Source organism: Zonotrichia leucophrys, chromosome 12 (assembly GCF_028769735.1).
Source record: "Zonotrichia leucophrys gambelii isolate GWCS_2022_RI chromosome 12, RI_Zleu_2.0, whole genome shotgun sequence".
In the NCBI taxonomy this organism is placed as follows: Eukaryota; Metazoa; Chordata; class Aves; order Passeriformes; family Passerellidae; genus Zonotrichia; species Zonotrichia leucophrys.
Genome location: NC_088182.1, coordinates 3,399,733 through 3,422,649, shown reverse-complemented (window position 1 = coordinate 3,422,649; position 22,917 = coordinate 3,399,733). Strand labels below are relative to the sequence as shown.

Genomic DNA, 22,917 nt, shown 5'->3' with positions numbered 1-22,917 from the left:
TGATGTCCCACGGCAGACTGGCTCGGATGGGTCACACGGGGACAAAGCCACCCACAAGTGAGTGGCGCCTTGTTCCTCCTGCAAACATTGCGCTTTCTCGTTCACCTGCCCTGGGTGCAGATGGAATGAGGAGTGCGCGCTGCCTGCAAGGGATAAACCAGGGCAGCAAGGCGGAGGGAGGCTCGGTTTCCCCGTTAGCACCGGCGGAGGAAAGGCGCTGTCGAGACGAGTTTTCCCTTTTTCTCCTGATCACACTCACGCTCTCGCAGCCGTGAAAGCAAAGCTCCCTCGGAGTACCCGCGGTGGGTGCCGCGTTAGGAGCACCCAGCCTGAGGCACAGCCCGGCGTTCGGCCGTGCCCGGCGCTCCCGGGGCCGGGCCGCTACTCCAGGCAGTACGGTAGGCGCGGCCCGGCCCGCTCCGCCCCGCCCCGCCCCGCGCCGCTCGGGCCGGGCCGTGCGGCCACGTCCCCGCTCGGGCCGGGCTGAGGCGATGCGGCCGGCGGGACGCGGCCGTGCGGCGCTGCTGGCCCGGCCGTGCCGCGGGGCGCACCCGGCCATGCGGCCGTGCTGACCCGGCCATGCGGCGGCCCTGCAAGGTGGCGGCGGCCCTGCTGTGCCTGGCCGTGCTGCTGCTGCTCTATCTGCTGGCGGGCAGCGCGGCCCCGCCGCCCGCGCCCTCGGCGCCCGCCCGCCGCCCGCCGCGCCTCGGCCGGAGCCCGCCGAGGAGGAGCCCCGCGGGCGGCGGCAGCGCCAGCGCCAGGTAACGGGGGAGCTCCGTGCCCCGGCCCCTGCCCTCGGGAATCCCCGCCCGCTGTGCCCGTGCCCGCCCGCGGGTCCCCTCGGCGGTGTCCCGTCGGGCACTTCCCTCTCCCAGATGTTCTTCCCCCGCTAGCGATGGGCGATGAAAGAGCCTTGCGAACTGCTGGGGTTCGCAAGTACAAACTTTCCGTGCGCGTTTTCCTTGGCAGCGTAGTTGCCGGAGGTGCCACGGAAGGTTTTACCCGTGCCCAAGCTGGGGGGTTCCCTCCTCTCCGGGAGCAGGTTCTGAAATATCGGCTTTTCCCTCGCTGCTGGCCCTGTTTGGGAGGCTGACGTGGGCACTGTGCTGCTGCTGTGTGCGCTCAGGGGCTGCTGTCGCCTCCGGAGTGCGCTCCCAGGGTTTGCCAGGGAAAAGGGAATGCGGCTCCTCATTCCGTGTGCTGCCGCTGGGTTCCGAACTGCGGAGGCACTGGCAGATTTTAAACTTTGCAGCTTTTTTGTTTTGAATGTTTTTTTAGATGTAAATTAATTCAGCAGAACTTTAAAGGTGTTTTAAATCGTGGTGTGGTGTGTTTCCTGTCCCAGCACCTTACAGGCAGGGTATTTTTTAAAAAACTAATTAGTAGAGAAAAAGGGCAGCTTTCAGTGGGTGGAGGACTTGTTTTCCCCTTTGCATTCCAATTATATTATGGTCAGTGTGACCTCATATATCTAATTAACTTGGTATGTCTTTGTGTCTCTGATTCATGATTTCACAGTGATGTTCTGAATGAAAGACTATTCCCGTTTCTTGAGCTCTTACTCCTTAACTTATTAAAGCAGTTGGTTTCTCCCAGCATTGTTACCCCACTGAATGCAGGAGATGTTTTCTGGGGCTGAGAGTGGGCCACGGACAGAATTTAAATGCCGGTATTAAAGCAGGATTATTTCCGCTAGCAACTGTACCTCCTGAAGTCATTTTTCTTTAAGGCATATCTCTGTGATTATCATGGAAATCAAGAAGAACACTGAAGGAGGGAACCGGGGAAGTGTGGAACTGCCAAAGAGTGTAAACAGCCATTCCACTTCAAAGCGCTTTGCAGTGGCATCTTCATCTTTCACAATTTGACATTATCTAACTTTTTGATTATTTGTTGACTTTGCAAGTCCTTTTCACAAGGTCTGCAACACAATAGCAAAAAAAAAAAAGGGGGGGGGGAGGAATTTAGTATTCAAAGTGTGCATTTTCTTCAGAATTTTGTTTGTGGGACTTGGTGGTTGTTTTTTCCTGTGTCATCCTGCACCATTGGCCCCAGCAGGAGTTTGTATAACTGAGAAGCACAATTCTGTACGTCCTGTTCAGCCCTTTGCTGAAAGATTCTGTGTTATATTAGTTACTACTACAATTTATTCAGGTGAGGGTATCCATAAAAAAAGGAATTTTTGTGGGGAGGGTGTGACATAAGTGGTTTGAAGTGGAGGTGATGGAAAGGCATCAGGTGGTGGGGTCTGCTTGGTTTAGAAAGCCTGATCCAAGCTAAACTGAAAGCACTGTGGGGGATTTGAATTTGGATTGTAAGAAACAGGCCATGATTATCATTTTAGTTCCTCCTTATGAGCAAAGGAACATTATTTTTTATTTGATGCAAGAGATCACACTTTATCTAACTGATTCATTCAGGATAACAAATCTGATTAGGACTGTAGGATCTTACTGTGTACATGCTTGTATGAGACTGCAGAGTGATTGACAGAACTTGAATGTAAAACATTCAAATTCAGTTTTGTCAAGGTGGTTTGTCAGAGGGTGCAAGTTTTGAGCTCAGCTGAGAAACAAAGGTGTAACTTAGGATTGATATTGCTTCATGAGAATCAGCATCATGCAGGGAAGATGAATTGTATTTTGACTGGGATTTGTAATACTGCTTTCTGTTGTCCCATAATATCAGAAGACATCGGGTTTTAAGTTTTTAAGCAGTGCAGAATTCTTTTAACAAAAGAAGCTATAATAAAGCTTAATGTGGGCACATGTCATTAGCTGGTTTAGCCTGGTGCTTCACAAATGTTAGCAGTGCCATTCATGTGTCCTGCTTTGGTCATTAGGTAATTTTGACAAATCTAGATAAGTTTCTGGTTAGCTTTGAAAACTTGATTTTTTTGTGGTGGTTTTACTGCTCGTTCCTGTTGGAAGTAGCAAGTTCTATGCTTTCAGTAAGACTGTTTTATATAAAGAATTTGAAATACATGCCAAACCCATGTGTGCGAAGTATCAAAAAGCAGGAGGATCATTTTACATTTGAAGGGCAGATGTGACCAAGCTCTCTCTTAAACCAGCGTGGCAAGGCAGGGGAGGTGAACCTTCTCCAGCACATTTAGTTCCCTGAATGTAACTTTTCCAATGCAAAACATCCCTTGCATGGCAACCTGTCAAGATACTTTTTCTTTCTGTGCAGCCTCTGTGTGCACAGATGCAAGTTTGGCTTGGGTTTGATAGTAACATGCTGAAACCCCAAGTATTTCATACTTGTTTCATAAAGAACCCACTTCATAAAAGGAGAGAGAAACATCCATTCTGGTTTTGAGTGGCTTTTTTCCCTTTCTCTCAGCGGTAGGAGACGGTTGAAACTTTAACCATTTTTGGATTGACAGCAGCTCCAGTTGGTTTTGTGCAACTGCTGCAAAGTGAGAAACGTTGATTTAAAAAATCTGTATTTCAAAGTGTGCAAGAAAATGTGTTTCACATCATGGAGCTGTTGTTGGGACGTTGGCTCAGGGGTGGTTCTCAGAGAAGGAGCCTGTTCAGTGAATCACCAGTTTTGATACAATGCCTAAATCTACCCTTGTTTGTGCTGCAAAAGTAAATGAGATCATAATGGGAAGAAGGTTTCAAACATCAACAGCTATATTGCATTTTGGAAGTGTCTGCATGCATTATCTTTCAGGAATAAATTTGAAGGCTTGAATAGATTAGCAGGCTCTGAAATGAGGTGGGAATGCATTATTTTGAATGGATTTGGATTGATTTAGACAGGTTTTGGGTTAATTATGTTTGAGGCACTTTGGCTGTGACTAATAAGAAAATTACATGTAATCTAAACTTTAAGACCTAGGAATGCACACTGTTGTGCTTGAGCACTCAGGCTGCTCCTGCTGTGTCAGTGCCTTTCTGCAGAAATTGTATTCAGTAAATAAAATACGAGTGAGCAACTGGATGGGAGTTGTTCTGTATTGTTGGAAGGTTTTTGCTGTAAACATTTCATTGTGCTCCATCTTATCGAGTTCGGTCTTCAGCCACTCTGTGGGGATGTGTTCTGCAAGTATTTTGTGATGGTTTCTGGAGTGCTCAATCTTAGTTTGTGTATTTGTTCTTGTCAAACATATTAAACTTTAGGGCCCAGGTCTCTGCATTGCTTTCAGTGTGCTTAAACATTTAATTTAGGTTATAAAATCCAGCTAGAGACTGTTCATAACAGACAAGTTGAATTATAAAGGAATGAATGTAAACGTTAGGAAGAATTGGCTAATGATAATAATTGCATTACTCTGTGGGTCTTTGGGCTTTTTAATGTCTTGGGAGTCTCTTGAGGTGGGAAATTCTTAGAGCTGTAACAGCAGTTCCCATTTTACAGGTGGGACCATCCAGCTGTTCCTCCTGTCCTTTCCATTCTCCGTGCCCTGTAAGGGGTGCCTGCATGAACAGGGAAGGGGAGTTGGGATGTTCTTTGCCATGATCTGCTTGTTTGCCCTCCAGGCACTTTGACTTTGCCTCTTCTACACCTGCCCTTCTCAGGCTTCTGGATAATTGTTATTTTTTGAAGGCTAAGTTAAAATTGCAGTCAAATGCATCTGCTGTGGAACTGTCTCCCACTGCAGCTCACCTTTGTTTTCACTGTCCTTTAAGTTTCTTTATGTACTTACAAAGGACATGCAAAATATTGTGTCCCAAAGTTCTGTACTTCATTGCTACTTCTCTCACTGATTATTGCCCTCAGTGTCCCAGTCTATGACTGATGTAGTTCAAATATCTCCTTTTTCTGGGATCTTTATTCCAGTTCAGGCCACTCCAGGCTCCTGAACCCCTGCAATATTGGAAATCCCTCACCTCCAAGGCTCAGCTTTCTCCTCCACAGTGTCTGTGTTGGATGTGTGTTGTTATCCCTACTCCCATGGGCTTTCCAGGCATTCTGCTTTCACTGGGGATGGCTTCTGCTGAGTGTGGCCTTTGGAAGTGTTGTCTGCACATACTGGATTTTTCACTGTGCAGAACAGCTGCATAATGCAGAGCTCACTGTGGCTAAAACTGCCCAGGAAAGCTGAGTGCTTTGGTGTGGGGTTTTGAAATGTTCCAATAAAAGTGCAGGGTTTAGTCCCTCTCCCAGTGAATTCCACTGCCAGAAGCTACATCAAAGCAGCTCCCAGCCTGTGCATGGCTTGATTTAGAGGCTCAATTAAGGGGAAACATTACACAGATGGAGAGAAGGGGGGAAAGGTGATCTGTATCAGCAGCTAATTATTCACTTCAATAATTCAGCAATTTTTACACTAATAGGTTGGAAAGTAAATACCACTTCACATAGATGTAATATTCCATTATTTATACACTGATGAAATTGGGGGTTAATTAGGACTAAAGCAGAAGATTTTAAACCCTTAATGAAACGTGTTGCTGTGTACAGTCAGTGAAGTGTCAGTGCCTGGTGTTCCTTTACACAGAGGTGGGTTACTCTGAAGGGTAGAATGCTGCTGTTACACAGAGTGTCTGGAAAAAATAATAACAGCTTTAAACTGTCATTTTTGTCCTTATTTAGAACTTCTGTTTGTAGCATTAACTCCAGTGATTAATTGTGTGTGTAATTGTGTGCTCTGAGCAGGGCTGGGATTGATGTGCTCTGCTCAGAGGTATGTCCAGAGCAGGCAGTGATCTATGATTTGCCTTTTGAACTCTCCAGGAATGATTTCTGTGCCTGGGATTTGGTGGCTTGGTCAGCTCCATCCTGTGTGATGGAGGCTAAGTGCCCTCTGTGTTGGAATGTGGATACACCATGGTGCAAGCATTCCTGGAGGATGCAATTTTTACCTCCACACTAAGCTCAGAACCAAAAGACTGCTTTCAAAAGGTCTTTAGCTCCCCAGGGGAACCTGATTTTTCTGGCTAGCAGGAAGCTTCATTGTGCCTCTTGCTGTGTTCCTTATATCTGGATGAAATGTATCTAAAGCCCACACAGGTGGGTGCTAAGTGAAAATCCCAGTTTGGCCCTTGGAATTTAGTCTGATTCATCTGGGATATGTGACTGTATTTGTTTTCAAAAATCTCTATTTTAGCAAAGTCTCATGGATTCCATGGGGTGATATGGAGAGCAGTCCTTTGAAACTCTGCCAGTACCTTCAGGCAAGGATTAAGGCATGCATCTTTAATAGAAAATTAATTAACTGTTAGAACAATTTACATATGGATGCAATGGGTTTTTTAAAAAGTATGGATGTCTTCTTCCAATCTAGCCATTATGGGCTAGGAAATGAAGTTGCTGGATGCAGTTGTGTGTTCTGCATTGTGTTAGAAAGTTGGCTGGGTAGCTGTAACTGTTCTGGATTTGTGACCTCTGGGCTGGGGAAAGAGCTGTCATTTGCACAGAGCAAGGTGGTGTCTGGTTTGAGGTGAAGTGAAATTGGCTTCATCTGTGTCTGTAGTGCAGTGATTTTTGCAAGCTCAGAAATGTAGAAATAACAGAAAATAGCCTTTTTCTTTATGTTACAGTTGTAACACTGTTGATCTGTACCATGGACGGGAATTACCATGCTATTTGCTTGTTCTGTTGATATCTAACCAGAAAAAAACTCCTGGTCCCTTGCAAAATGATGAAGAATAAAACGAACCCTGCTGTCTGTTAATCAGGGATTCTCTTCATGTCTACCTCAGTAATTTTTGTATGCCTATCCCTGAATTTTCAGGAAGCCTGGAGAGCAGAAACATCCAAAGGAGCCGCCGTCCTTGCAGTGCATGCATCTGGCAGTGGTGGCATGTGGGGACCGGCTGGAGGAGACCCTGATCATGCTGAAATCAGCAGTTCTCTTCAGCAGCAGGAGGCTCTGCTTCCACATCTTTGCTGAGGATTCCCTTAAGCCTCAATTTGAGACAAAGGTGAGTTTCTTTGTCATTTGGTAAATAAATAAATAAATAGTTGTAAGTTTTAAATCTCTGAGAAGATGACATTAACAAGTAGCAGCTGAGCACGTTGCTTGCTGTCCGCACTTATAAATTCCTTATGCATGCATTTTTTAACAAAAGCTCTATAACATGTAGTGTCTGATTTCCTCCCACCATGTCTTTCAGTTAAAGGAGTGGCCTTCCTCATATACAAAGAAGTTTGAGTTCAACATTTACCCAATAACTTTCTCAGTAGGAAATGCTCAGGAATGGAAGAAGTTATTCAAACCATGTGCTGCCCAGCGCCTCTTTCTTCCGGTAAGGCACCTGCATTCCTGAGTAGGTTGCTTCAGGAAAAGGTTAATTCCACAGAAAGGAAGCTTTGCTGGTATAATATTAAAACCATTTTCAGGCTGAAACATCTGCTTAAAGATAATTTTAGTCTGAACTTTAAGACACTGTAAAAAAAAAAAAAAACAACGCAGAAATCCAGCCTGGCTTTTTCCTGGCTAACAAAGGATGTGTGTTTCTGATTTGTCTCTGGTTCCATGAGCCTCTCGGGCTCTCCAGACTCCAGAGAAAATGTGAGACCTCTGTCAGGGCAGATCTTTTGGGGTAGATGCTGGGTGCCTTTTGTAAATAACATTCTTTACATGTCCTCTTTACCCACCATCTTCCTTTCCATATGTTAGCCCTTAAACTGATGCTCTCAGCATTCCCTTTTCCTTGAGTTTTACTTATTTTTTCCAAGACTGTTAGAATTGCCCTTAAGATAATAATTCCTGTGTGTTTGAAGTTGGATTTCATGCAAGAGCTTGGTCTATCCTGGACTCTTCAAGTTCACTGAAAAGTTATTTTATACTCAGTGTTGTAAACTTGGAGAGAAGGGAAGTGTTGATACCAATTTTGCATATCAGCAGTTGAATTGCGTAAAGCAATTTCTGTGGAACTGAGAACATCTATCAAAAATACCTCGTGGGTTGCTGTTGATTGGGGTGACTCCAGTGAAGTGACAAGCTGTTCACATGGTCCAGATTTCTTCATGGCTGTCTCAGGAGAAGTGGAGGGGGGACAAAGAAATCTTTTCCCCTCTCAGATGGAAGCAATCAGAGACAGCTGCATGTCCAGATACGTGGCCTGTGAATACATATGTGAGAAAATATGTGCTGTCAGCAGTTCTGCTGATCTGCCATTTAGGGGTGGACTATCAACAGCACAAAGGCCAGATGGGCTGGAAGTAACTCCAACTGCAGCAGGGATCCTCTCTCCCCTGAGTAAATATTTGTATCACCTGGAAGATAATCCCTAAGTGTTAGCTTGTTCCATACAGTGTCAGGATGTCCTAGGTGAACAGAAATCTCTATTCTTCTGGGATACTTTCTGTCATTTTGGGAGACTAATAAGAATTACTTAGCTTTTATTTCTCTTCACTGTTCTGATGACAGAAAGAGGTTATGCATTCATGCTGGGCAGCGCTTTTACTGATCCCTTTTTGTCACTCAGACCTTGCTGAATTCCTCCAGTAACTTGTTTTAAGGAGTATTAGACTGTTGCGTGTTGTGTTAGCAGAATGAGGGGGCAGCTGTGGATGTTTGTTTCTCTAGGGGCAGTTGCAAAATGCTGTGTGTGGTCAGGCTGAGGTTTATGGCTTTGTGTAGGAGGGGCTGTCCGAGAGGAGCTGCAGCTGACACGGAGTTGATGTGGGTATAATAAACAAGCCATCATCATAGCTGAGGTGGCAAATGTCCTGGGGGACCCTCAAGGTTTGGGGCTCGAGTTCACAGGCTGGCACAACCTTAGGTTGTTTCTGGGCAATTCCAGCCATTAATTTGGTTTTTTGGTGTTTGATAACTGGGTTCTGATATGCCACTTGAACTGTCAGCACACAGTGGGAGCAGAGGGTTCCAGGTATTCACTAGTTCACGGTTTAGAGAACTAGTTTGACTTTTATTTTTAATAAATGCCAGCAGAATATCAGTTTGGGTATTTTTCACCCTTCTCTGAACTGAGAGCACTTTTCCCTGCAGCAGCATGAAATGTGCCTGGATTTCGGGAGGACCCCAGGAGAGCAGTAGTTATCAGCTGCTTAGCTCTCAGTTGTGCAAATTGTCTTGCTCCTGATAATGCTAAACCCGAGTGGAATGCGAGTCTTTGATTCACAAGTGCCTTTCCTGCCAAAGAAATCTCCTCTGCAGCACCAGCAGGCGTGTGAAAGTGGACAGGAGGGTGTGAGGAATGCGTTCAGGGAGAATGGGGTAAGAACCTTTCAGTGCTTTTACCCAGTGGTGAAGGCAGAGCTGTGGGATGTGACCCTGCAGTTTGCAGTACTGAACTGTTCTGTCCTGGGCACAGGTTGGAGTGCACATTCCCAACTTGTTGACTCTGCCCAGGATGCTGAAATATTCAGGAAGACTGTACAGCATGCTGCATTTTTCAGAGGCATTCTGAGACATCACATTTGCCACTTGGATGCAGGGGACATTGATGGAGCCTCTGTGTAATCTCACAAGTGAATCTCTTGCTGCACTCTGCAGCAGCAAAACCATCCAGGGCATTTGTAGAGACACAGGGAGGAAGATGTAGATCTTTTTGTAAGCACAAAGTGAAACTTTAACATTAATCTAGGAGGGCAGTGCTCTCAGCAGTCACTGAGAGCTGTTTTTTACTCCTGCCACGGGTGTTGGGACAGCAGGTGAGGAACATCCTCTGCTCCCAGGGATGTTGGTCCCTCAGGGTGGCTGCAGCTGTCTCTGTGCTGCTCTTCTGGAGCTACCGAAACAATCAGCTAAAGTATCCTGAAATGCCTAAGGGATTTTTGGATGATTTTTGGATGAACATTTAGAGCCCTTCTCAAAACACTTAATCTACTTAAGAGCTTTTAAGATAGATTAGCAATATCCCTGTGTTGCAGCTTTCCTCTTGAGGGATGCTCAAGTATCCAGCCCAGGGGGAATAGATGCCAGGGCCTTATCTAAACAAAAGTCTCTGCTGTAACTTGAGTTAATCTCTTACCACAGTGAGGTTTAGTAATCAACTTTGTGGCACTGTTACGCTAGCATTAAGCTTGGTGATTTGTCCCTACTTTTGGATAAAGCTGTGCTAAGCTGCACCATGAGCCCTCACAAACCCTTAGGTAGCCCAGCTTCACAGTGCACCAGTGTGTGTTTACTCAGGAGTGTGTTATTCTTTGCCAACCTTGCTAACACAGGGAGAATCTATGGAGACAGAAGTTGTGAAACCAAATTACAGATAATTGAGTATTTAAGAGAAGTGCCAGGCTAAATATAGCCAGTTCTATGTAGAACTTTTTGACAGATTTACTAAGAATAATCTAAGTAGCTGCAAAAAAAAAAAAAAAAAAAAAAAAGAAAAAAAAAGAAAAATCACACTTTTAAGATGTAAGAGCAAGGGGAAGACAAGCAGAGCAAGCTGCTGTGTTTCTGGCCATCCCTTTCCAAAATCCCAGGCTGTCAGGTGTGTGTGCATGGTTTGTGTGAGCTCAGACCTCCAGACACAGCCTGGCAGAGCTCCTGCTCCAGGTCACTGTGTGTCACTTGTAACCTGCACTGAGGTTCCTGCTCTGTGAGCAACTCCTACAGCTGCAGTGGGTGAAATTAAATCCCCCCTACCCAAGGCACAGCCAGGAGTGATGTGAGCAATTCAAACTGACATCTGCAGCTTTTAAAGGAGTCTTAACACTCAACATGTGAAAGTGGGAAGGGCTTAAAGGAGGTAGCACAGCTCTTTTTTAGCCACTTGGGTGTCATTGCAGGGCAACACCTTGGACACAGGAAAGAAGAATCTTTTAACCAGCAGGAAGGAGAGCATGTGAATCCTGAGAGGAGGAATGCAAGGTGGGGCCAGGTGCTGGCAGGCACTGCACAAAGAACTGCAATACCTGCTTGAAGCTGTAGGAAAATTATAACAGTCCATGGACTTCCACAGATTGAGATTTATTTCTGTCTTGAAAGCTGCTGAAAGAATGGGTTTTTCTGCTGGAGGAAGCAGTGGTCAGGTTGTGACTTATGCTTGGGCAGGATGAGGAGGGTCTGTAGGTACCCATTAAACTTCCCCCTGAACTGGGGTCAGTTTTTCCTGCTGGAAAATGCCTCAATTTGCCTTTTTACCATGGCCCTCTTAGACAGAAATCCTACATGGTCTGCAGTGTGCTATGGATCCACAGGCAAAGTCTGCTCTGCTTGTATTCCAGTGTTCCCTCCTGTCTCAGACTAAATTTGGGGGTAATTTTTCTTTTTCTAATGCATTTTGATTTGATGTGACTTCATATAGCAGATCCCTATGAATCAGGGCTCCTAGGTGCTGCAGAATAATTAATACACAATACCCAGAATATCCTTAAACTGACAACCTTTCCTCCTTTTAGACTTCTAAATAAATCTTCTATTGATTTATTCTTACAGTACCTGTCTTTTTTTATTGGTTTGGTTTTTTAATACTGGACTTGAGGATACTTAACATCTGCCAATATTTACTCTGAGCTCTTAGTGTACTACTGTACAGTTTTTGTCACTTACTTACAGATACCTCCACATGGTGGTTTGTGGGGTTTTTGTGAGAAAATGCTGTATTTCTATAATCTTCCATCCAGCAGAGATCTGGACTGTGTTGAATGTGTTTACTTAGAGTTTGTTGTAAGCCTAACTTTTGTTGAAAATGCAGAGACAGTTCCTTCTCCTGGCTGCCCTGTTCTGTAGGAAGAACATGTAGTTATCCTGTCAGAAATACAGGTCAGGGATTTGTTAAACTTGACTAAATGTCAGTCTGAATCCCACTGTGTTGAGTCAGGTGAAAAATCTCATTTAAGTCTTTACTCAGGGATTTGGCATCTTAGTGGATTCCTGTTGAGCATGCTTAGAGGTGATATTTTTCACCCACTTTTCCACCCATAAATCCTAATGTTGTTCACTCTTATTTCAAGGTAATCCTCAGTCACAATACATTAGAATTTATGTAAAACCCAATTTCTTTGGTAGAATTTCTTTTCACCTGCATAAATAGGAGAGTTTGTCATTAATGTTATTGCAGTTGGATGAGAGAGTGATTGTTGTGTTCCACATGGTGAAAATCCAAAGCCCTTTGGGTTTGCTTTTCAAAGAAAGAGAGATAAGCAAATAGGGGTTTTGGCTAGACCAAAGTAAGATGATTTCAGTACTTAAAGTAAGAAGATTTCAGTACTTAAGGAAATTTTGGACAGTTTTATCAAATAATGAAGAAGAGCAATGAAAATGCAGTTGGCACTGGTGGTCAGCTGTAGGTAATGATCTTTATTCCTTTACAAAGACTTGAAGCACCAGGTGATTGTCCCTCCATGGATATTAATGAGGGAGTGTGTAAGGATTTGGGCAGCCACAAGGGGGAACATGGTCAGCAGGAACCGCTGAAATATCCTGGCTCTAATCTGCAGTTACACCCTTCTGACCTGACCAACTTTACTGTGGTTATTCTTTATACAGAATCTGGTAACAGAGCTCAGAGTACAACCTGGTGTATTTTAATGTGACATTTCTGTTTAACAACCAAATTTTGTTCTTCAGGGGGATGCACATATGTTGGTGATCAATGGGGTTGTCTTGATTAATGTGAAGCAGTTGTATATATTAATTATATATGAAGGTAAATCTAAATATTCTGGTCTCCTGGGTTACCTGGCTTGCCCTTTCTGCCAGTGGAGATCATGAAAATAGCTCTGTAAATACATTTTATTTACATGTAATTTCTGAACAGGTACTAAGTATTCCTTGCAGGTATTTTTGGGAGCTCAGTGAATTGCTGCTTCATAGGAAGGTTAATCCAGCCTCAGTGCTCTAGTCGCTGCTTTATTGTGCATTTCAAAAAAACCCCACAGCAAACAAGAAGCCAGTAATCTGGTAACTGTTGTTCCTCTGTGTAGTTACATTTAGCTGATAAATCAATAACCTCTTCCAAATGATCAGTTTCTTGGCATAAGGGACTTTTACTTTAACCTTTGTGTTTGTTGCCTCTCTGGTTTGCTTCCCATGCCGTGCGCAAACCCCAAAGGTGATTTTAAAGGACGTGGATTCGCTGCTTTACGTGGACACTGACGTGCTGTTCCTGAGGCCCATCGATGACATCTGGCAGCTCCTGAGGGAGTTCAACTCCACGCAGCTGGCTGCCATGGCCCCCGAGCACGAGATGCCCAAGATTGGCTGGTACAGCCGCTTCGCCCGGCACCCCTTCTACGGCAGCACCGGCCTCAACTCGGGCGTGATGCTGATGAACCTGACACGCATCCGCAGCGCCCGCTTCAAGGTGAGGGAGGTGCAGCTCCTGCACACGCTCGGGGTTGCTGTGCTTGTGTAACCACGTTTCTTCTCGCAGAGAAAAGCGAGGCAGTCTTCCCAAGAGTGTTTCTGGGGTTCACGTTCTCTGAACCTCAGAGAATGAGCAAAACAATTCTTGTCTCGTTTGCTACGCCTGTTTGTGCCAAAGTAGAATGCGACGTGGAGATTGTTTACCCAGAGTGATGGTGTTTTGTTTCCTTGGCCTGTCACGGCCAAGTGTGTGTGTGTTGGGACTGTTGGCTGACACTCACAAGTTGTTGTGCAGTGGTGTGCAGAGTTGAGTGCTTGGCAGATTCAGTTTAAATGTAATATAATATAATATAGAATAATATAGTATAATAAAGTAATTAATTATCCTTCTGATATCAATGGAGTCCTCCTCATCATTCCTCTCCTTAGTCATGGCATTCCCTGCAAATGCTGTATGTTTTCACATCTTGGAAAGCTCAGTCTTCTGCATGAAGTTTGGAATACAAAGAGTCAGAGAAATACGAAATGTGTGTAATTGGATACTAAAAGCTGTTGTGAACATGATTATTAAAATAAATGAAACTTCCTCAAGGCTGGAACAGTGAGAACTTGCAGCTGAAGCAGACTGGTAGCAGTGTTAAAAATGGCTTCCCCAATTTCTTATGTTTCACTGAAAAGGTACATGACAGAACAAGCTCACAGATCTTCAGTGCAGTTGGTGTATTGTTTTTAAAATTGGAAAGCTTGATGTGAATATCCAGAGAAATTGGTGATTTTTATATCTATTGTAAATAGAATTTACATCCTGCTGCAGATAAGTGACTCTGTGAACTGGTGTAAGTGTGAAGGGAGCGTTTCCATGACAAATCTGTGTTGTTGAGCACATATTCTGTAATGACTAAAACTTTGCTCACCCCAAGGGGTTCCTCTGACAATGCCAGGGGTTTCCCACATTGTTACTGGAACAGCTAGAGGAAAAAAACCCCAAACATTGCTCTTCCTACCATAATTCCCAGGGAGGATGATCTTTAGTCTGTAATTTTCCTTGCTTTTATACCTTGGTTTTCACCTTGTCCCTGCATTTTCCACTTTTTCACTTTTTTCCCCTCCTGTTACTTGGAATAGGAAGATTGTGAATAGCAGGAGCTGACATCAGAGCTGGGCCCAGGAGACTTTGTTTTCCTGTCCAGATAAACACAGGGAGTTCTGCTGTCACAGCCCTGTCCAGGTCCAGCATTTCCTGGCTGGTTTTCACTTTTCACCTGGGTGTCCAGCATGGCTTAGCAAAGCTTAGAGATTTGTGTGTGCCCACTCTGGGTCAGATACCACAGCACTGATCATGATTTTAACCCCTTGCTTTTGTTTTCCTGCCCTGCAGAACAGTCTGGTACCAGGTGGCTTGACTTGGGAGGAAATGTTGTATCCATTGTACCAAAAGTACAAAAATTACATCACATGGGGAGACCAGGATCTGCTAAATATCATTTTTTACTTTAACCCAGGTAAGGAATGATCTTGGAGTCTTCATTATCTGTGTTGGGAAAATATTTTGAGCTTGATTTTTTAACTGCTATTTGTTATTTTTAATATGCATAAATACTCTGGTATGGAGTTACTCTGTAACTGTATCCTCAAAGGATTTTTAACCTATGAAAACATTTCTGACATTGCTGCAGGTAATGGGGCTTGGACTTGGTTCCATTGAATATATAAATCTGATTTCTGGAGGTTTGAAAAAATAATGAGGTGTAAAAGTAATGATGAAGTGAAGGGGTGAAGTTCATGTCAAGTGTGAGCTTCAGGGTGTCACTGGACCAGGGTGTAGCTGCAAAAATGTTTTTGTTTCAGATATTTATCTGAATGTGAAAGTGCCAAACTTTCTGCAAAGCTAAGCCCACTTTTTCTGAAATTCAACTGACCTGTGATACTTATGCAAATCAGTAACAAAGTTAATATAGACAGAAAGTGGACACAGCCATTGGAATATCTCATCTAAAGCAGCTTCCAGCCTCTGAGCTGAGTGACCTGACTCAGCAGGCACCAGATGATGTCACTGATGTCCTGCTGGTGGGAAATGCAGGGATTAGCATAGCACACACTTCCCAGAGAAGCTGAGAATTTCATTTCATGCTTCTAAATGGATGCTGAGTGTCCATCCCTACTGCTTCTCCTGGTTTCCTATGTGACCGTGTCACCTTAACTTATCTTAAGAATAAACCAAGTTTGGAATTATCTTTATTTATTCTGCTCCCATTGCTTTTTCTCTGAGGAGTCACAGGGTAGGTAATTGGATATACCCAAATCCAGGCAAACTGCTGGGGTGAGGAGAAGCAAAGCAGAAAGCAAACATCTGTTTACTGCAGACAGATGTCAAACATCACTGTCCCATAGATTACCCCCAGTCCTAGGGAAAAATAGAATGGGAATTAATTTCTAAAAAGAAATGAATGTTATGGGAGCATGGTCTCCTGGAGAAAGAAAAATATGGAGCCAGATTAGTTGTGAAGTCAGACACTGAAGTGTGCAGGAAAGAAACAAAGACTGCAAAAAAACTTCAATATTGTGGTGAGTGTTCTCTATCAAAGCTACATGTGGAGACTCCTCTGCACCACAGTCTGTCCTTTCCTCAGAACTGGTAAAGAATTTTTTATGAATTGTGTCATACCAGACTGCTCAAGAAAAGAAAATGAAAGAATTGTGTACCATTAGCACAGAAAACTGGATTTTCTGGGGTTTTCAGCTCTGGGTTGTTACAAATGGCTGGGAGGGGAATTGGCCAAGAGTGCTGCAGGTGCCTTTTATGGATGTGAGCTAAAACCACAGAGAGCTCTGTTCCCTTGCCCATCTCCAAAGTCTGCTCTCCCTTTCTGGAGAACTCTGCTGGAGAGGCCTGAAGGGAAGAAAAGGTCAGAAAGTTTTTCTTCTGCTTTTCAAGAACCACACGAGACCAGCTGCAGGCTTCCAGGGGAGCTGGGAAAGGCCAAGGGAAGAATTCAATCTTCAGTGCTTCTGCCATGCCCTGCTGGCACCAGCCATCACTCATTGTTCCCCAGGGCCGAGGCAGAAAGGTTGCAGGGACTGGAGTGATTTATGACAAGCAGATTGCAAGCACTGTGTGCATGCAGTTTAAAAAAAATCGCCAGGAGAAGGGGAGTTATGAGCCCTTTTGAGAAATTAGGCTCAACTCTAAATAACCTAGACCTGTGAAATTAATGGATGATGACTCTTTGAAGGGCTGTAGATAAAATACACCACCCCTTATGCTCTGCTGTGTAACAAATTGTCATGGCCCCTGTGACAGCAGCGGCAGCAAACCCTGGATATGCTTTGCAAGTTTTCCCTTGCTGGCTTCAGGAGGAGCTGGATTTCTCATGAGCCCGGTGCTGTGTGTGCTTCCCCAGTCGCTCCTGTCACTCTGGGGACTCCTTGCTAGGCCCAGGGTGCTGGACACTGCCACCTGCTGTGGGCTCTCTGCTTGGGTTCTTCACTGCAGCTTTCTGAAGGGCCCCCTTGGGTTGTGGTCAGTCCCAGATTTTGTGTTCTCCTGTCTGTTCAGTGGCACTGTCAGATTTTCTGAAAAATCCTCTTTGCCCAGGATTTTTCTCCTGGGAAGCTGAGAAGCCTCAGAGAAGAATGAAAACAATATTGTCTCATTCTTCTCTCCTGTTTTGCTGCTTTGGTCTGGAGATTGTTTATCCAACAGGTGGTTGTTTCATTGGTTTCATATGAATTGTTTTGCTTAATGACCAGTCACCATCCAGCTGTGTCAGGACTCTGGACGCAGTCATGACTTTTCATTATCATTCTTTGTAACCTTCTGTATGTATCCTTTCTCTGTTCTTTAGTATAGTTTCCGTATAATATAATGCAATCAAATATAAACATAAATATAAACATAAATATATAATATATAATGTATAATATGTATAATATATAATATATAATATATTATATATATAATATATAATATATAATATATTATATATTATATATTATATATTTTATAATATAAATATATGATATTAAATATACATATACAAGATAGATATGAACATATATTATATAATATAAATATATAATGTAAATATTATAGTATAGTATAGTATTTTATATGATAGTATATTATAGTATATTACAGTATATTATAATATAGTATATTACAGTATAGTATAGTATATTGTATTATACTACAGTATATTATGTTATATTATGTTATAGTATAGTATAATATAGTATATTGTATTATATTACAGTATATTATATAATAGTATATTATAGTATAGTATATATAGTATAATATAAATATTATATAGTATAAAATAATAAGATAATAATTTAATATAATATGAATATGATACAATGTAATAATAAATTAGCCTTCTAAGAACATGGAGTCAGATTCTCAATTCCTCCTTGTCCTGGGGCACAGTTCAGGACCAGCAGCTGGGGAGTGGGGTCGCCATGAGGGAAGGAGGTGGCTCTGTTGGGGATACTTGCATTGTGGGCATTCCCCGACCATGGGTGCCAGGCTGGTTTGATTGGTTGTAACTCCTGTCTGACGTGTCTCCTGTCCCTCCCCGTGCCTGCTGCCGTGGGCAGAGTGTCTGTACGTGTTCCCCTGCCAGTGGAACTACCGGCCTGACCACTGCATGTACGGCAGCAACTGCAGGGGCGCCGAGGACGAGGGCGTCTCCATCCTGCACGGCAACAGAGGCGTCTACCACGACGACAAGCAGCCCACCTTCAAGGCCCTCTACGAGGTGATCCGGGATGTAAGTGCTGCCTCCACAGAGCCCTCCCTGTGCCCCAGGGTGGGTTCACTCACATTGCTCTGCCGGCCATCAGGATGGGTGGTTGTGTTTGGGTAAAACCCACCAGACACAAATGAACATGGTTGTTTTGGCTTCTCATGCATTTGAGGTGGTTTAAACACTTTTCTTTTGTAGTATAGTAATCAGAAAGGCTGATCAATTGCTTTTCTGTAGTACTGAAGGTAGGAAAAGCTGGAGTGAAGTTTCTCCTGCTGGGGCTGCTGCTCTGGTCCATAAATTCCCAGGGAAAGCTTCTCCTCCCTGAGCACCTCAGGCCTCCAGGCACACAGAGGGCAGAATCTTATCCATAGGCAGAGGCTGGGATGTTGTGTGTCTGCTTGCCAAAACTCCTGTTTCCTTACAGTATCTTTACATTAATACCTGTAAGTGCACACTCTCAGGCAGGCAGGATGTGAAGTGATGGAGTTGGTGACACTCAGCAGGTGAGGGACAAGACATTCCCTACCTATGGAAGGTTTTCTCTTACAGAAACTTACACACTGCCCTTTCACAACTACTGAAAACTAAAAATTCTTTTTTGTTTCTTTTCCTTAGTTTCCATTTGAAGACAATCTCTTCCAGTCCTTGTACTACCCTCTGCAGTCGAGGTTTCTGGATACAGTGCACACTTTATGTGGGAGAATTCCACAAGTGTTTTTGAAGCAAATTGAGAAAACAATGAAGAAGGTGTATGAAAATCGTGTCATTGTGTACTTGGGGGCCAACCACAAATACTAACTGTAGCTCTCTTACACAGAAGTTTTAAGTCTTGCACTCCATTTCATGAAGGATATAAATGAAGAATATGAACTCTTTTACTGAAACTCAGAATTAAAGTATTTCTTTTTCCAATTTTCTAATAACCCTTGAAATTACAAAAAGCAGGAAATCCTAGAAGCCTACTGAGATGGTTGCTGAGAGCAGCAGGAGAATCCTTTCTTTGTGGAGTACAGTTGTGGCCTGCCACCCCAGTCCCTTAAGTTTAAGAATGTATTCTCTGGCTTGGTAATGTGAATTGAATTGCAAGAGGCACAGTCCAAGACTATTGTCAGTGAGGAGTACAAACCCAGGTACTGTTGATCCATCCTCCTCTTTAAGTGCTATTCCCTGCACAGTAACAGCAGTATTCCACTGCCAGTTTTCCATCCCTGCCTTGGGGAATGGCCAGTGCTGCCCCTGACTCCCCTCTCCTGCGTGGAAATGTATTTCTGCTTGGCACTCCTTTTCTGGGATCACAGGACCACAGAATTCTGGAATGGTTTGGGCTGGAAGGGACCATCAGGGATATCTTGTTCCACACCCTGCCATGGGCAGGGACACCTTCCACTAGACCAGGTTACTCCAGCCCTGTCCAGCCTGGCCTTGGACACTTCCAGGGATGGAGAAGTTGAGACCTTTATGCTGGGATCAAAATGAATAGCCTCCAAGTGGAAGAGGATACAAAAGGGCTTTGATGTTTATTTAAAATACTTCATTTAGCTTTAATTTCCAAGGTATGATCATCGTCTTGTGATAAGCGCAAAGAGCTTATTTAAATTGCAGTAGCTGAAAGATGCTTGGGACCATTCCCTGGGGAACTGGAAGTGAGGACACTCCTGCAGAGCAGCTCTCCAAGAGCAGACTCACTCCTGAAGAGCAGTGATCCAAGAGCAGACTCCCCGAGGGCATTTTCTAGGTGTAAGCCCCATGGGTGTGTGTAGGAGTGCTTCAAGGAAGAAGCAGCAGAGAAAATGATGTTACTTTTCAAGTCTGTTGAGCAGAAAACATCAGCCATTACTTGGAACTGCTCATTTTTGTATCTAACAGGCAAAGTAGGAGCTGGGTGAGATAATGGAGCCTTCCCCTAATGAAAGGAAAACTGGCACAGGTGGGATATCCTGTACATGTATCGTACATTTGTTAGAGAGAAATTCTTGGGGACTGTGGGTGAGGGAAAGGATATGTTCCCAAAGTTAAAATAGGATTTCTGAGGAATTGCAGTTTAGGGCATTCTCCCCTATCCAGTCAGGGTTTCATAAGAAAACACCAGGAGTCTCCCTTTTGTCTCACACATTTCTCTCTCCTTGTGTGGCAGTTCTGAGAGGAGGCAAAACACGACCTTGGTGCCATCCCAGGCTGCCAGATAAGAGCCTGTGCACGGGGTGGAGTCCCAGGAAGGTTTTCCCAAGGCCTGGAGTGTGAGAATGTGTGACACAGCCTGGCAGAGAGCAGGGCTGCAGGCAGCTGAGCACTGGGACAGGGGCCTGGAGTAAGGGACAGCAGAACTGCAGGAACTCACAGGAGTGACAGGAACAGAAACCTTGTTTGCACCTCTGCTGCAAGGCGTAATCACAGTTTGGTTAAACAATGTGCTCTGACTCCAGCCCTTATCTCGCAGTGTTTGCCACCGGAGTGTAAATTGACATGTGAAGGACAGAGGCAGCTAACTCATTGAGAGCCTGGGAGCCAGAAAGTCATTGAAACTTGAGCCTTTCCAACTTGCCTTAGGATTTTCTATTTCAGTTGCCAGTTTTTAAGCAAGAGTACGCTTCTACCTACTGAGAGAAGTTTGAAATGTAACCCAAATAAGCATTGAAGATTTCAGAACCAGAAGGCAGAGAAAAGAAGGTAAAGTTGCTGATTTAAAAAGTCTAAAATAATGTATGACAGGTAAACCTTCAGGCCAGCAATTCTGAGAGCTTGTATGAAGTATTAGCTTGCTTTTGGTCTTTATTTTCAAGTGTCAGGGTAAAGCTGCCACATCTAAGGAGCTGGTGGAGCTGCATGCTGGGCAGGCTGAATTCCTGATTTCCATGGTGTCTCCAAGGCACAGAGAGCTGCAGAGCACAGTCGTGCTGCCCAGACAGTTGCAGCCCCAGTGCTGAGGCTCTGGAGTTTGGGAAGCTGAGGTTGTGTAAGCTGTGATTCAGCACAGAGAACCCTGCAACTACAGGCACATTCAAATGAAGGAGTGGAATTCATTACAAAACAAAGGCATTATTGCATATGAACTGATAAGAGATTAAAGCAGTGCTTTTTATGTTCACAGGAGGTGCTACATTTTGTTTAGGAAGAACTGAGTTGTGTTCTCAACAGCTATTAAATATATGAAGTACTTGCTTTAACATGAAGACTCTTGTTAATGTAATATCAGCTGGCAGGAAGAATGGGGGAGGTTCCCCCCTGCTGGGCTTTTTCTGAGGAAAAAAGCAATAATTGGAGCTCTCCAAAGTGTTTTAAAACAATTACGTAACTTTGTTTTTTGTTGTTAGTAGAATTATTAATTTATATTTCACTACAGCTTCCAAAACCATGTTATATTTTATTTTTAACAGTACTTGATTGTAATATTCATCTTACTTAGAAACCAGTTTTAATTCATTTTGCATTTCATACTTGTGGCTAATTCCATGTTAATTAGCCTTCATTTATCTTAATAATGGGATGTGTAAATACTGACAAAGACTTTATGTCCTCATTTCCCCTTCCTCTCCTGTGTTTTAGTTATTTCCAGTGTTATAATGGATAGAGCTCACCAGCATTTTGCTTACAGGGGAAACTGGAAACTGCTCAGTGTGTGTGTGTGTGCACAGCACGAGCACGTGTGTAAAAAATGTCCCTTTTCTCTGTCACTGAATTGCTTGTGGATTTTTCTTTGACAAGTGCACTGATTGTTACAGCTCCCAAGGAGGCTGAGCAGTGCATTTCTGAGTTGAGGATGATCCCTTGGCTTACAATACAAATAAATGAAATTTTAAGCAAGCTCTTTAATTTACTAGTCTTCTTTTAAATACAAGATTTTGTGCTGGTCTGGTCGGGATAGAGTTTTGTAGGTGTGGTGTTTTAGTGTGTGTATACCGAGTTTGACAGCAGGGAACACAGATAAATGTTCCTCTTTTACAGTTTTACTGTAGTGAAAGAGTCTGATATTGGATATAAAGAGACAAATACATTTAACTTCCCCCAAAGTGCTCGTGTGTCATGCTGCAGCTCCAGCTGTGTTACGGTGAGCATAGATCAGAACCTGCTCTCAAAGGAAACTGGGTTTTATCTTTTACTCTTTACTGGTTCTCCATAATGTTTCACTCTCTGGAGGTCATTTAGCATCATTTCCTCTCCCTCCTTCTTGTGTGCATTTTTGACATTCTTCTGTGGTCACTGCTGTGCTGTCCTTGCTGGTGACATCTCTGTGTGACAGAAGCTCTGGGCTGTCTGTTCAGCCAGATCCTGGTGCTGCCACTGTCCCCAGCTGGGTGATGTGTTGGGCTCAGCCTCAGCTCTCTGAAATCAAGAATAAAACTGTCATGGACACGGATGGGCAGGGTGGGCCAGCTGTAAAACCCCAGCCCTGTGTGGGTTCTGGGAAGGCTCTGGGTGTGTGGGGTGTGTTACACACTCAGTCACACTCCTCAGTGATCCAGGGTTTTCACTTGCAAACCTGGCTCCAGCCACTGTTGCTGTGGGGAGAAGAGAGATTTCCCAAGCTGGGAATAAAGTACAACTAAAGAAGGAAATAAATCTGGACACTTTAACAACTGTCAGGGAATCCTTTTTCACTCTCCATCAGGTACAATAAAATGTGATGGTGGTAAATAGAGAGTGAGCACAGCTCCAGGGATGGGATGGGATGGGATGGGATGGGATGGGAGGGGATGGGATGGGGCAGACACCAGGATCACATTCCCCACTGCTCCTGGGGCAAGTGCTTCTTGTGCTGGGATCAGCCTGCACCTCCTGCTGGCACGAGATAAGGAATTGTTATCTCAGCTTCAAAAGAAAGAGTGATGTTGGGAAATTCTGCTTTCATTCTGGATCAGAATAAAAACCAAACTGTCAACACTTCCTTTGAAATGAAAATGGAGACAAAACACCAAATTGAGAATCAGCATGGAAGATGAACAAAGCACTTTGTTAATGTTTTCTTTTGAAGTAAAATATTTTGGTTTGACT

General features: G+C 43.9%; 1 protein-coding gene across 1 annotated transcript; it reads left to right on the top strand.

The window, feature by feature from the left end:
* The first annotated feature begins 478 nt into the window (after positions 1 to 478).
* GXYLT2 (glucoside xylosyltransferase 2) lies at positions 479 to 21,729 on the top strand. Its single transcript, XM_064724364.1, has 7 exons — positions 479 to 761; positions 6,689 to 6,878; positions 7,071 to 7,202; positions 12,924 to 13,175; positions 14,556 to 14,679; positions 17,777 to 17,949; positions 18,544 to 21,729. The coding sequence occupies exons 1-7, from the start codon at positions 580 to 582 to the stop codon at positions 18,724 to 18,726; spliced, it is 1,236 nt and encodes a 411-aa protein (XP_064580434.1). The 5' UTR covers positions 479 to 579; the 3' UTR covers positions 18,727 to 21,729.
* Positions 21,730 to 22,917: the final 1,188 nt, after the last annotated feature.

Bases quoted from the DNA above. Each gene is read 5' to 3' on its own strand.
- GXYLT2 (XM_064724364.1), top strand. From the start codon at position 580: ATGCGGCGGCCCTGCAAGGTGGCGGCGGCCCTGCTGTGCCTGGCCGTG. The intron at 13,176-14,555 runs GTGAGGGAGGTG...CCTGCCCTGCAG, and splicing joins TCCGCAGCGCCCGCTTCAAG to AACAGTCTGGTACCAGGTGG. The intron at 14,680-17,776 runs GTAAGGAATGAT...TGCCGTGGGCAG, and splicing joins CATTTTTTACTTTAACCCAG to AGTGTCTGTACGTGTTCCCC.